Genomic DNA, 13,070 nt, shown 5'->3' with positions numbered 1-13,070 from the left:
TAACATCTGTAGAACAGGGCTCAGCACATAAGGCCAAGGAAGTATAAGCGATGTGAAAATGAAATGATATGAGGTTCACAAAGCACCTGGCACTAGGCTCACCGCACTAACCAGAGTGGCTGCTGTTGTTAGAGCGGAGCGTACAAGGTTTGGTGTAGTATTAGGACGACGGGCAGCGTGGAGGGCGTGGTCAAGGAGGGCTTCCCTGAGGATGTGATCCTTAAACTGGCATCTGTTTATTTATTTATTTAGATGTATTTTTTTTTATTGGTTTATAACATTACATAAGTTTCATGGGTGCAACATTATATGTCTACTTCTGTACACGCTGCAGCATGCTTCCCACCAAAAATTTAATTTCCATCTGTCACCACGCAGTGACCTCTTTACCCGTTTCACCCTGCCTCCTGCCCCTTCCCCTCTGGTAACCACTACTCTGTTCTCTGTACCTACATTTTCATTTGGTTTGGTCTGTTCATTTGTTTTGTTTTGTCTGTTTGCTTCTTATATTCCACATAAGAGTGGAATCATATGATACTTGTCTTTCTCCGTCTGTCTTATTTCATTTAGCAAAATAGCCTTCAGGTCCGTGCATGTTATTGCAAATGGCAAGATTTCATCTTTTTTTGAGGCTGACTAGTATTCCATTGTATATGCTATGTCTTCTTTATCCATTCAGCTGTTGATGTGCACTTAGGTTGTTTCCATATCTTGGCTATTGTAAATGCCACCATGAGCATAGGGGTGTGCATTTCATATTCTTTGGATAAATAACGAGAAGTGGGACTGCTGGATCATATGGTAGCTCTATTCTTAATTTTTTGAGGAGTCTCCATACCATTTTACATGGTGGCGGCACCATTTTAAATCCTTTCCAACAGGGCACACGGATTCCCTTTTCTTCACTTCTTTACCAATGGTTTTTCTTTCTTTCTTTTTTGATAACAGCCATCCTGACAGGTGTGAGGTGATGCCTCACTGTGATTTTGACTTGCATTTCTCTAATAATTAGTGATGTTGAGCATCTTTTCATGTGCCTGCTGGCCTGTATGTCTTCTTTGGAAAAACATCTATTCCCTTGAGCTGGAATTTAAAGGGTTGTTTGGGGAGGGACTCTGGGCAGAGGTTCAGAGTATGGAAAGGCAAAGAGACAGAAGATTTAGTAAGACATTCAGCAAAGTGCAATCACCGACACGTCCCACAGAGCCCCATTATAAACATGCACAGGCATGCGAGTGCATATGTACACACACACACCCCTCCTGAGCGGGTCCCCAGCACAAGAGCCAACATAGGCCTCCTCCCAATTTGCAGAACTGAAACAGACTTGGACAGGAGGCTTGCTTTGGTAGGGAAGGCTGCTGACCCTAATGCTTTCCCTCCAGAAGTTAGGCACACCCATCTGGCATCTTTTACACTCAAACCCAGGGTGGGATCTTGTCCCAAGTGCCTGTCCACACGCCTTTCCTGGGCCCATTGAAATGAGCTTTATTGGCCAAATAATGGGAAGCTGGGAGCTCCCCCTGGGGGCCTCCAAGGCCCAGCCAAGATGGAGGGCGTGGCTGGAGATGGATCCAGAAAGACCTGTGGTCCAAGCCTCAGACCCAGGTCAGGGATGGGCTGCAACAGCAGCTCTCCCACCCACCTCTTCCCTGGTGGGCCTCTCCCCAGCACCGATCGCTGTCTCTTCTGTTCATTTTGGGTTCTAGGGAGTCATCTCCGTAGCGTCAACATGTCCCGGCCCAGCAGCAGAGCCATTTACAGTAAGCTGTCCCTCCAGTGCCGTCTCCCCTCCCCTCCCACGGAGCTGCCTTAACCCCTGCCCTCCGTTTTCTCCCTCCCCACGCTGACCACCCCTAGAGCTGTGCATCTAACCTCCTTCTTCTGCCCCCACCCCCTTGCCTCCTGCCATGGCAGTGCACCGGAAGGAGTACTTGCAGAATCTCACCTCAGAGCCCACCCGCTTGCAGCACAGGGTGGAGGTGAGTAACCCAGGGGCCCCAGGCAGTTTCCTGATTCAACCCAAGTTTTCCCACGTGCCTACTGCCCTGACAAAAGACAGACGTCTGAGATAAGTCCCTGCCGCAGAAGCCAATGGCCTGACCTAGCCAGGGCACGTGGGCTCAGGTCCAGCAAGCCTAACGGAGCATCTGCTAAATGCAAGGGAGGAAGATGGGGCGGCTGGGCCTCGGCAGGGGAGCCAGGCTAGAGACGGAGCTGGTGGACGTCCTATGCCCGGGCAGGAAAAATAGCAGAGGGATGGGTCAGGAGGTACCTGCCACCACCCCAACCCACCCCCGCCTGCCTCCCAGTCCACCCCCTGCCCCAGGAACCTGCTCTTTGCCCAAGACCTGGCACAGCTGGAGGAAGGAATGTGTGAGGTCAGCAGTCCCCGTGCAAGGACTTGAAAGGACCACTGTCTGAGAGGGGAGCTTTCTGGGCTTGAGCTCCCAGCAGGTGTGCGCAGCTTGGAGCCCGGATTGGAGGCTCTGGCCTTGTCTGGGAAGACAACACTGGCACTGCCAGATCTAGTTGCCTGGAGAGTTGTTGACACCACAGTGAAAGCTCAGACTGGAAGGGTGTGGCAGAGAAGAGCAGACACCAGGTCAGGCTGAAGGTCTGGGGTAGAAACCGCCCCTGGGCAGCAGCAGATGTAGGGCCCTTCTAGAAAAGAAGCAGGGAGGGATGCTGGAGTAACCATCTGGGCAGAGGTCAGACTTCCTAGCCAGCTGTGTTGGGGCCAGGAGTACAGGGCTTTGTGGAGGGGGTGGGGCTGGGCACTGGCTTCAGTTAGGTCTAGCAGGCAAGAGCAAGAGGACGCAAGTCCATGATGCCAGGGCTTTTGCTCATGATGTCAGAGCTCCCAAATATGCCTCCTGTGTGAACCGAGTGAGGAGCTGGGAGCTATGCAGAGGGCAGGGTAGGATCAAGGGGCAGGAGGCACGGGCTTCCTAGGTGGTGCAGTGGTTAAGAATCCGCCTGCCAATGCAGAGGTCACGGGTTCGATCCCAGCTCCAGGAAGATCCCACATGCCGCGGAGCAACTAAGCCCGTGGGCCAGAAAAAAAAAAAAAAAAAAAAAAAAAGGGGCAGGAGGCAGACGGCATCCCCTCAACAAGGGCCTGGTGGGGAGGGAGCGGGGCAGGACTGAGACTTGTGAAGGCAGTGTTTGGATAGGAGAAGGGAGGCGGCTCCTCAAGGATAAAAACACGGCTGGAATGATCAGACTAGCAGGGGCAAGGGCCTGAGTGGAGACTGAGGTCAGTACGGACCTCTCTAGACAAGAATCAGGGAGAAGAAGGGCTTGACTTCTTCCTGAGAGACTAGGAGGTGATGGATTAGCAGAAGTGGGACACGCCTTCTGGGCGTGGGGAACAGCAGGAGCAAAGTCACAGAGACAGGACCGCTAGGGCAAGGAGGAGACGGACCAGCCTAAGATAGTGATTCCCAAAGAGGGCAAAGGAAGATGAGGACAAAATTTGAGCATCCTATATATATCCCACCCAAAGAAGTTCAGACTTATTTGTTGGGTAGTTGAAGCCCACATCTACCAGGATCTAGCCTCCTCAGCTGGCCTGGACTGTTAAAGGCATGACTGTCCTTCCTCCAGAGTCCTATACCCCCTCCTACAGCCCATCAGACCCCGACTTGGGGACCCCATCCTAACCTGACTGCCTCTGGCCCTCATACTGGCCCTTGAAGGCTGCTTTATGGGGACTGCCTGGGACCTACCCAACAAGGCGGCCAGGGACATGTCTTCCTCCTCTGCTGCCTTTCCCCCACCCCTAGTCCTGTCCATTCCCACAAGTGATCCCCCTCTCCAAACCTTCTCCCAATCCTGCATCTCCTCCTCTCCCTTCAGCACCTGATGACATGTAAGCTGGGGATGCAGAGAGTCCAGGAGCCCAAGGATGCCCTGCAGAAGCTTCAGGAGATGGATGCTCAGGGCCGGGTGTGGAGCCAGGACTTGCTCCTGCAGATAAGGGATGGCTGGCTCCAGCTGCTGGACATTGAGACCAAGGTCAGCCTTCCACCATTCCCCGCAAGGGATAATAGCTAACCTAGGCTGTGGGAAAGCAAGCACCAGGCATGAACGCCATCCCTCCATGCCCCACAAGGCAGCCACCCCTCCCCACACGCAAGACATACCCAGGATTAGGAAGAAACTAGGAACAGAGGCACAGGGGTCAGGGGAGATGACACGCCATCCCAGGCCACTAGAAGGGTGGAGCAACCCAGGACAGGAGCTCTCAGGAGCCAGCCCAGCTCTCAGTGACCTCATAGCTGACCTCTCTGCCTGGCCCAGGAGGAGCTGGAGTCTTACCGCCTGGACAGCATCAAGGTCATGGATGTGGCACTCAACACCTGCTCCTACAACTCTATCCTGTCCATTACCGTGCAGGATTCTGGCCTGCGAGGCACTAGCACTCTGCTCTTCCAGTGCCACGAAGTTGGGGTGAGTAGGTGAGGGATCCAACAACCACCACCCCCCCAACTCCTCCCTGACCCCCACCCCCACCCCCCGCCCAGCCTGTCTGATTGCTGCTTCCTACAGGCAGAGCGACTGAAGACCAGCCTGCAGAAGGCTCTGGAGGAGGAGCTAGAGCAAAGGTAGGCAGCCTCTGTCCCAGCCCACCTGCAGAACCTCAGAGCTCAGGTCTGCGTGGGCCAGATCCTGCCCCACATTCAGGGAAGCCCAAGAGCCTGTGGCCCAATAACATAGGCATTGACCTGGGGAGGGACCAGGCTGAAACAGGGCACAGATGGGCATGGGGAAGGGGGTGGGGCTGGGCTCAGGGGACACTGGAGACTGTCCTCAGAGGCTGTCATGAGACCAACTGGTCCCAGAGGGCAGGCAGATGAGACAGGGGAGAGTCAGGAAGAGGTCAGATGGAGACCAGGGAGCAGGGCTGGTCGGGCTTCTAGAAAGAGGTGGTGGGACCCTTGGGTCCTGCGACAGAAGTATGGGCAGAGCCTCTGTCCCAAGAAGCCTGTCAAAGCAGTGTCCCCACCATGTGCTCAGCAGATTCAGAGCCCTTCGCCCAGGCCAGGACAGATGGAGGGAGTTTCCTCCAGAAAGGCCACTCCCTAAGGAGCAGGTACCTCCTCTGGAGAATGGACCCCCTCCAGAACAGCATCACTGGACGACCCCAGAGCACAGTAAGTTTAGGCATATGGGCCACCGGGAGGAGAGGATTCCCATCAAAGATCAAAGAAGTTCTGGGCCACGGTCCCCTTCCACTGCAGACGCACCACCCCCGAGGCCCCGCTCCAGCGTGCGAGAGTCAAGAGACTTCCCTCTGCCTCCTCCAAGGAGGTCCCCATCCCCCGAGGACTCAGAATGGGATAAGGTAACTGCAGATTGTCTTGGGCTTATTGAGGATTTTTGGTCCTTTCTGAAGGGAGGACACCAATCATCTCCCTCACCCCAAGGAGCCAGGTCCCAGGATGGCCAAGGCTTGGCCTGGGCTGAGGAAGGACACAGAAGCTTGCTCAGATCCTGAGCTGGACCTGAGGCTCAGGCTTGTGGTGGTTGTTGGGGGGCGCGGGGGGCAGGGTTGGGAGTTCCAGGATGGGCCACTCAGGCCACGGGTTGTTTGTGGTCCAGGAGGTACTGAACCACGTCCTAAGCGACATCGAGCTGTTTGTGGGAAAGCTGAGAGAGGCCCAGTCAAAGACCAGCCGTAAGAAGAGACAGGGGAAGAAAAGGAAAAAGAATCAGGGGGGTGAGTGCTGAAAGCCAGGGAAGAGGAGTTGGGGGGGAAAGTCTTAGGATGATCTGTGACCCACCACCTTCCCACTTCTCTCTACAGGGATAACAGAGGCACATTACATCGACTGCTTCCAGAAGATGAAGTACAGCTTCAACCTCCTGGTGTGTGACCCCACAAGGTCTCCAGCTGGCCCCCCCCCCCGCCCCGCCCCCAGCAATCCCCTCCTCTCTGGTCTCATGGACATCCCAAGCTTCTTCCCCTGGAGCCACCCCTCCCTACTCTTGGGACTTTGGGAGAAATGCCAGGTTCCCCAACAAGGCCAGAACAATTATGGGGCCCTGGGGTCCTGGTGAGGTGGGGTGGGAGGAAGGGTGGTGACAGGCTTTGCCCTGTGTCCTCAGGGAAAACTGGCCGCCAGGCTGCAGAATCCAAGTGCCCCTGAGTTAGTACACCGCATCTTCCAAACTCTGAACTTCGTGAGTCGGGGGAGGACAGGGTGGTGCAGAGGGGAAGGCAGAAGTTAAGATGAGACGGAGGCCAGGGTGGGAGGTGGGGGGCAGAGGGAGGCTATGGGTCTGCCCCGTGCTCACCCCAGCACACTCTCCTCCTTGACCCCAGGACAGCATCCCCATTGTGCACAGCAAACACCCCTCAGCAGACTAGATGGGCCAGGGTTGGAGCCAAGAAAACCAGTGGGGTCAGGAAGGAGCAGGCCTGGGGCAATGTGGCACTGCAAAATTGGGAAGCAGGGGACTCTGGGCCCTTTCCCACTCCTGTCTGGCTTCCTGACACCATCCATCCCTCCCCAGATCCTCGCGCAGTGCCCTGAGCCTGGCCTAACAGCCCAAGTGATCTCACCCCTCCTCACCACCAAGGCCATCAACCTGCTGCAATCCTGTCTAAGCCTACCTGACAGTAACGTCTGGAAGGCACTGGGCATAGCCTGGACCACCAGCCAGTAAGTGACAAAAAGGCCCGAATGAATTGGAGGCAAGAGACACGGGGGCATAGGGCAGGACACATAGGGCGGGAGGTGGCAGGCTCTACATTGTACCTTAAAACAAGTAGAAACTCTGTAGCGACGTACCAACAGTTGTTTAAGAAGAGAAAAGAAGTGGATATGTACTCACGTGGAAAGATGGCCAAGCTATAATGGTAAGTGAAAAATTAGAGAGGACTACGTGGAACGCAATTCATTTCAATTTAAAAAGATGTACCAGTAGGTCTGTATCATCAGGATGGGAATTCATGAAAAGGTAGGGCAGGAGTGGAAGAGGATACTTTTAGTTTACATATTTCTAAACTATTTGAATTTTTCATGAGTCTATATTTCATTTCTAATAAAAATCCAGAACACCCAATCAAAAATGATACCCCTATTTAGAACAGGGCTAACATAGCAGGCCTGAGACTGCCATCCTAGAAAGGCCTGCTTACAAGGGCAACCGTGGGCTGGTGTCTGGAAACGTGGACGTGGGGAGGGTTTTCAGCAGTCCCTGGTAAGAATGGTTTACTGAGCCTAAACTGCCCATGCAAACAATATGATCTATGCTGAACCAACCAGCTTTCCTGCTGGGGGTCTGGAATTCTGGTATGTGCTAGGCAAAAGGTGCCCACATCACTGACTCCCACTAGGGAGCCCTGAACGCCCTGGCTCAGGGGAGCTGCTCTGGTAGACGGTTCACAGGTATCGTCATAGCTCACTGCTGTGGGAATTAAGCCTATTCAGTGCGACTCCTGTGGGAGAGGACTCTGGAAGCCTGCACCTGGTTTCCCCTGGACTTCACCCCATGCACATTCTCCCTTTGCTGATTTGCTTTGTATCCTCTTGCTGTAATAAATCATAGCTATGAGTACTACTAAAAACAAAAAACAAAAAGAACCCAACAAACAAAAAACAAATACAAATTCTGTACCCATTAAACAAACAAAACTCTGTACCCATTCCTCCCACTTCCCAGCCCCTGGTAACCTCTATTCTATGAAATATCTCAAAACAAACTGGGGAACTCTACCTGGAGTTCCCAACTTTTTTTTTTTTTTTTTTTTTTTTTTTGGCACACGGGCTTAGTTGCTCCGTGGCATGTGGGATCTTCCTGGAGCTGGGATCGAACCCGTGACCTCTGCATTGGCAGGCAGATTCTTAACCACTGCGCCACCTAGGAAGCCCTCCCAACTTTTAATTAGGCTAAGTACAATTAAAAAAAACAAAAAACAAAAAACCGACCATCACCTACCACCAGAGGAAAGCGTTATCTCAGAAAAAAGAACAGCTCTTCCCAAGAAAGGAGAGTTGGCAAACTTCTAAAATTTTTCTCATTTTTGTCAAGGACAAATTGAAAACGTTGTCTCAACAGCTCAGATTTTAACAATTACTGAAGTAAGAGATGCTGCAAAGGTAACATCCGTAGTTGCAGCGATGTTACCTTTGCAGCGGAGGAGCTAGGAGAGAAAGAGATACTCCACGTGGGTGGAACCGGTGAGATGGGCAGTTGGGCATCAAGGCCAAACGGATGAGAGCTGTGCGGGGTGGGGGGGATGCAACCAGCTTGGATATGCTGAGCTGAGTTGTCAGTGGAAAATTCTGCAGAGACAGGATGGCCCGGTCTTCGGGGGAGAGGTCCCACCTGGCTGTGTGTGTTTGAGAACAGTCAGCACAGAAGTGATAGCTGGGGCCCTGCCGTGGGAGCCCCAGAGCTCACTTTAACAAGCATGGTCTGCTCTCCCCATGAGAGAGGGCAGGGAAACTTCCAGGTGGCGAAAGGAAACAGGGTTAAGGAGGCAAAGAGAAATTCTAGAGAGTTAAAAAGAGAAACAAAGAAGCAGAAGCATGAAGACCAAGAGAGAAGAGGGTTTCAGAAAGAGAAACCAACTGGGGGAAAAGCCAGTGGTTCTAGGAGTCCTTTTGCCTAACAAGCAATTTTTTTCTAATTCAGCCCCATTAGAGGATTTTTGTGTCCAGTTCATCTAAAGATATAAATTATAACTTAATGCAATCTATTTCTTTAATCACAATAAAAAATAGGATATACAGAGGATAAAATTTATTTTAAGTATTTTAAAGTGTATAATTCAATGCCATTAAGTACATTAACAATGTTGTGCAACCATCACCACTATCCATTTCCACAACTTTCCTGCATCCCAAACAGAAACTCTGTACCCATTAAACAGTCACCCGAAACTCTCTACCCATTCCTCTCTTTTCTCAGCCCCCGGTAACCTCTATTCTATTTTCTGTCTCTATTCGTTATTTTAAATATAAAATTAAGTCAGATGTGCCCTAAGATGTTTTCTCAGCTCTTAAAATAGCCAAAAATGAATGAATGAGTGAAATGAAATGACAGAAACACAGAAAATAGAATAACTAAAGAGATGAAAAAAACGCTCAAAAGAGTAAAATTTCAGGCAAATTTTATTCAGGTTATTTGATTTTAGGCAAATTGACCCCAAACTATAAATAACACTAAATTCCATGGTAATCCAGAAGGATATAGACCATACAAGTCCATTGGATCAGGAGATTCTCAGGACTTTAGAAGAACTAGTTTCAAAAGAGTAAATGCAGAGGTAAAAGTCAGTTTGCAAGGAATAATGAAAGAACCAGAGGTAAGGAAATGTAGGCAGGGCATAGGACACATCCTCAAAAAATTTGACAAAAATAAGGTAATAGAACGACAGCTTAAAAGGCATAGTAACAGAGTCATGGGAAGACTTGGGCATGTTTTTAGGGCAAAGAAAAGGAGCCAATAAAAAAGATTCCGAAAGGAGAAGAATGTATTTGTCCCCATCGAATAAATGTCTATTAGCTGCTTCCTCTGTCTCGTGCACTGGACTCTGGATGCAGCTCTGGAGGAGTTCAACTAGTAAGAAACACAGACACGTGAGAATCAGTTGCAGTTCAGCGTGAGCAGAGCAATGACCCAGGGTGTCTGGAGTTCAGCATCAGTGCAAAGAGGAAGCACTCACCTCTGCCTGCGTGAAGCAGGGAGGGGACACCCTCAAGGAGGGGACTTGGCATTCCTTAGGCAGGCAAGCAGAGCAAGCCTGGAAACCACCAACAGCGCTGCTCCTCCTGCATCCTGGGTAATGGGCGAGGGGAGGGGAGCGGGAAGGCTGAGTGGCAAGTACCAGCCCCCACCCTAGAGCCAGCCAGAGCTTCTGCTGTGATCACAAGGGGGAGTTCCACACACTCACCCGCTGGAAAGAAAGAGATCTGCTGCCGGGGCACTAAAAACAGGTTAGACCCCGAGGGCGTCTTCTAGCCCTAACACTCTCCACTTCTACTACTCTCATTCAAAGCCCCCATCAGTGAGATAAAGTACCCATCTCTTATGGCATTGATATGTCTGCACTTTCATGGGCAGAGGTGAGGCTGGCCCATGGATACCTGCAGCATGGGATTTGTGCATGCTTAGCTGTTCACTCCTATGTGGGCGTCCTGGGGCCTTTGATCTGTGCGCGTGGGTCACATCCTCCATTACCTAAAAGATTCCCCAGGCTAGGCCCTGTCTCCTCTGCCCTCTCCACATCCCACAGCCTGGCACACAGTGGGCTCAGCTTTGTTCTTTCCCCAGGGCCAGCTGGACAGGCAGTGAGCCCCTGCCTTACCAACCCACATTCTATGATGGTTGGCAGCCTCCAGAACTTTTCTACCAGGTGAGGGGAGCTTAGCACAGTGCCCTAGTCTCTGGCTAGTTTCCATCTCTCAGTTCAAACCATGGTCACGTGACACCTAAGTGGCAGGTGGGTTCGGTGTGGTGGGCAGACAGGTGAGGGGATATGCGGTGGCTGTGTGCAAGCGGGTCTGTGGTCTCACACCCCAGCTCCCTACCACCACGCTGGCTGGCATCCTGCTCTTACCCTGTTCTGCTCCTACAGGCACCCTCCAGATACGAAGACTCTACTTCCCTCCGGTATGCCCTGGGCTTCATCAGGACCGTACGGTTCTGGGGAGGGAGGGACAGGGCTGATCCTGTGGGTCTGTGTATTCTACACCTCACTGACCTCTGGGCTTTCTTTTAGCCAGACACATACATGTACAAGCACATCCCTCCCCTATCTTGGGTGAAAAGGCAGTTTTTCACCTTCCTAGGTGAAAAACTTCTTCTTTCAATACTCCCCACACATGCCTCTGATTTCCCACAACCTGAGTATACAGTGCTCAATGGAGAGCTCAGACACAGAAAATTCCACTGCTGGAAGAGTCTTGAGAAATCAACAACATTTCAGGCCCCTTCTGCCTATAGAAACCCACCCCCAAACCCAGTTAACAACGACTTGCGCTTAAACTCTGTGAAAACCCAGAAGTCACTGCTAGACTCCAAGGGGCTCTGAGGCTGAGACAGGGGCCCAATCTCTGAGGCCGCACTCTCCAGCCATTCTGACTTTGTCTCTGGGGATAGGGGGGAAAGCCCTAGGTTAGGGAGCACCTCACACTTTGCTCAAGAAGAGACACACAACCATTGCTCCATTGTGTCCTCCAGACCTGGACCTGTCAAGCCAGCCCTGAAGATGCAAGTCCTATATGAGTTTGAAGCTAGGAACCCACAGGAACTGACTGTGGTCCAGGGAGAGGTACTGGAGGTAAGGCATAGACTTGAGCTGAGAAAAGGAGGTGGAGGTTGGTGGTTGGTCGGAGCTACTGGGAGCATGGAGTGGGTGGCCTAGAGGGGGAGAAGGAAGGTGGGGAAGGGCCAGGAGGGAGACAGCCTGGTGGGGGAGGGGGAAGGCCAGCTGGACAGAGGCTCGGATCACTGATGTAGTGACTCTTGGCAGGTTCTGGACAAGAGCAAGCGGTGGTGGCTCGTGAAGAATGAGATGGGACGGAGCGGCTACATCCCCAGCAACATCCTGGAGCCCCTACAGTTGGGGGCCCCCGGGAGCCAGAGCCATTCCCCGCCTTGGGTACTACCCAGCCTAGACTATTCAGAAACTATAAAGCCTGAGTCAGAGGTGGGGGCAGGGAGGATTCAATGACAAGTGGAGGAGATGGTCCTGGTTCAGTCTAATCAGTTTCATCACACGCTTCCTGTCTGCTGAGTTTCTCATGGGGCCAGAGCAGAGAACAAGCCTTGTGCCGGTCAGATCAAGAAACCATGGAGTGAGACTAGTGATTTGATAGAAGCCCAGAGACGGGACCCAGATGATGGGCGCTGTGGGTGGCTCTGAGATGAGATGGCCTCTGACCCCGACTCCCCCTGATTCTAGGCTCCAATGCTTCGACTTAGCTCAAAGCCTGAGGAGGTCACAGCCTGGCTGCAGGCAGAGAATTTCTCCACTGTGTGAGTGCCAAGCCCCATGGCTTTACCTTTGTAAAGGGCTCAGATAATCACCAGGCACCCCCTCCAACACAAGAGTCTCTTTCAGGGCGCTTCTCCCTTCAGTCCCAGGAGTTATGAAATTGGCTTAAGCCAATATGTTTATCTTGCTCCCTGACCTCCAGCTACCCTTTCCGTGAACTCTCCTATCACCCCAGCCTCCAAGCCCCAACAGCCCCTTCTCCACCCAGGTAGGCAGGCCCAGGTCCTTCCGCCCCACTGCTGATAGTTTCTGCTGCCTGTGTTCCCAGCACGGTGAAAACCCTCGGGGCTATGACGGGGAGCCAGCTGCTTCACGTGAGACCTGGGGAGCTACAGATGCGGTGTCCACTGGAGGCCCCACGCGTCCTGGCACGGCTGGAGGCTGTCAGAAGGATGCTGGGGGTGAGGACACCCTGGGGTCCTGATGCCCGCTGGAGATGTGGGGTGCTCCCTGAGTGAGAGTGCCAGGTGGACAAGCCAGCAGGCCCAATCCTGGGGTGGCACTCAGTGTGGCTGGGGTGGCACTCAATGTGGCAGGTCTGGCACAGGACAGTCCCCCAAGGGCTTGACTTCAGGTGCTCAGGGACTCCTTGACGCTCCTAGCTGATTGCTGGCATGAGCTCTGGAGTCCCTCACCTGGCACCAGACTCACCTCTACCTTTCCTTTCCTCAGATGAGCCCTTAGGCAGCAACGCAGACATCTCCAGACCAAGACTTTCTCACAAGCAAGATGGCAGATCTGATACTCTTTAGAGCCCGGAGAATTCCTCTTTCAGGCCTCCAAGTTGCAGCAAACCCCACACCCCAGCTCATACAGCAAAGAGGATGAGCAAGCCCCGAGGCTGAGATAAATCGTGCCCCTTCTCACTGTGTTGAGAGCTCTCCCCAGTTGCCATCTCTTTCCTGAGCCTGGAATCCTTAAACCTAGATTTGTCAGGACTCTGTTTAGCCCCTCTGCTCCCCAATAAAAGTATCTTCAAATTTGTCATGCGCCTCTCTTGCAGCTTCCTCTGGCCCTGATGGAGGCCAAAGGCAGGGAGTCAGGAAGAGCTGCA

The 13,070-nt window shown here is 52.5% G+C and overlaps 1 protein-coding gene across 1 annotated transcript; it reads left to right on the top strand.

The window, feature by feature from the left end:
- Positions 1 to 1,717: 1,717 nt before the first annotated feature.
- On the top strand, positions 1,718 to 13,070 carry EPS8L3 (EPS8 like 3). The gene is made up of 18 exons (XM_057728061.1): positions 1,718 to 1,763; positions 1,918 to 1,982; positions 3,862 to 4,020; positions 4,306 to 4,455; positions 4,555 to 4,610; positions 5,026 to 5,159; positions 5,247 to 5,350; positions 5,608 to 5,725; positions 5,813 to 5,874; positions 6,115 to 6,189; positions 6,523 to 6,671; positions 10,291 to 10,372; positions 10,595 to 10,629; positions 11,200 to 11,299; positions 11,492 to 11,620; positions 11,924 to 11,997; positions 12,285 to 12,417; positions 12,689 to 13,070. Exons 1-18 carry the CDS (start codon positions 1,733 to 1,735, stop codon positions 12,698 to 12,700), a joined length of 1,668 nt encoding a protein of 555 aa, XP_057584044.1. The 5' UTR covers positions 1,718 to 1,732; the 3' UTR covers positions 12,701 to 13,070.

The sequence above is a fragment of the Hippopotamus amphibius genome, chromosome 1 (genome assembly GCF_030028045.1).
Source record: "Hippopotamus amphibius kiboko isolate mHipAmp2 chromosome 1, mHipAmp2.hap2, whole genome shotgun sequence".
In the NCBI taxonomy this organism is placed as follows: Eukaryota; Metazoa; Chordata; class Mammalia; order Artiodactyla; family Hippopotamidae; genus Hippopotamus; species Hippopotamus amphibius.
This window is presented reverse-complemented; position numbering and strand designations above follow the sequence as displayed.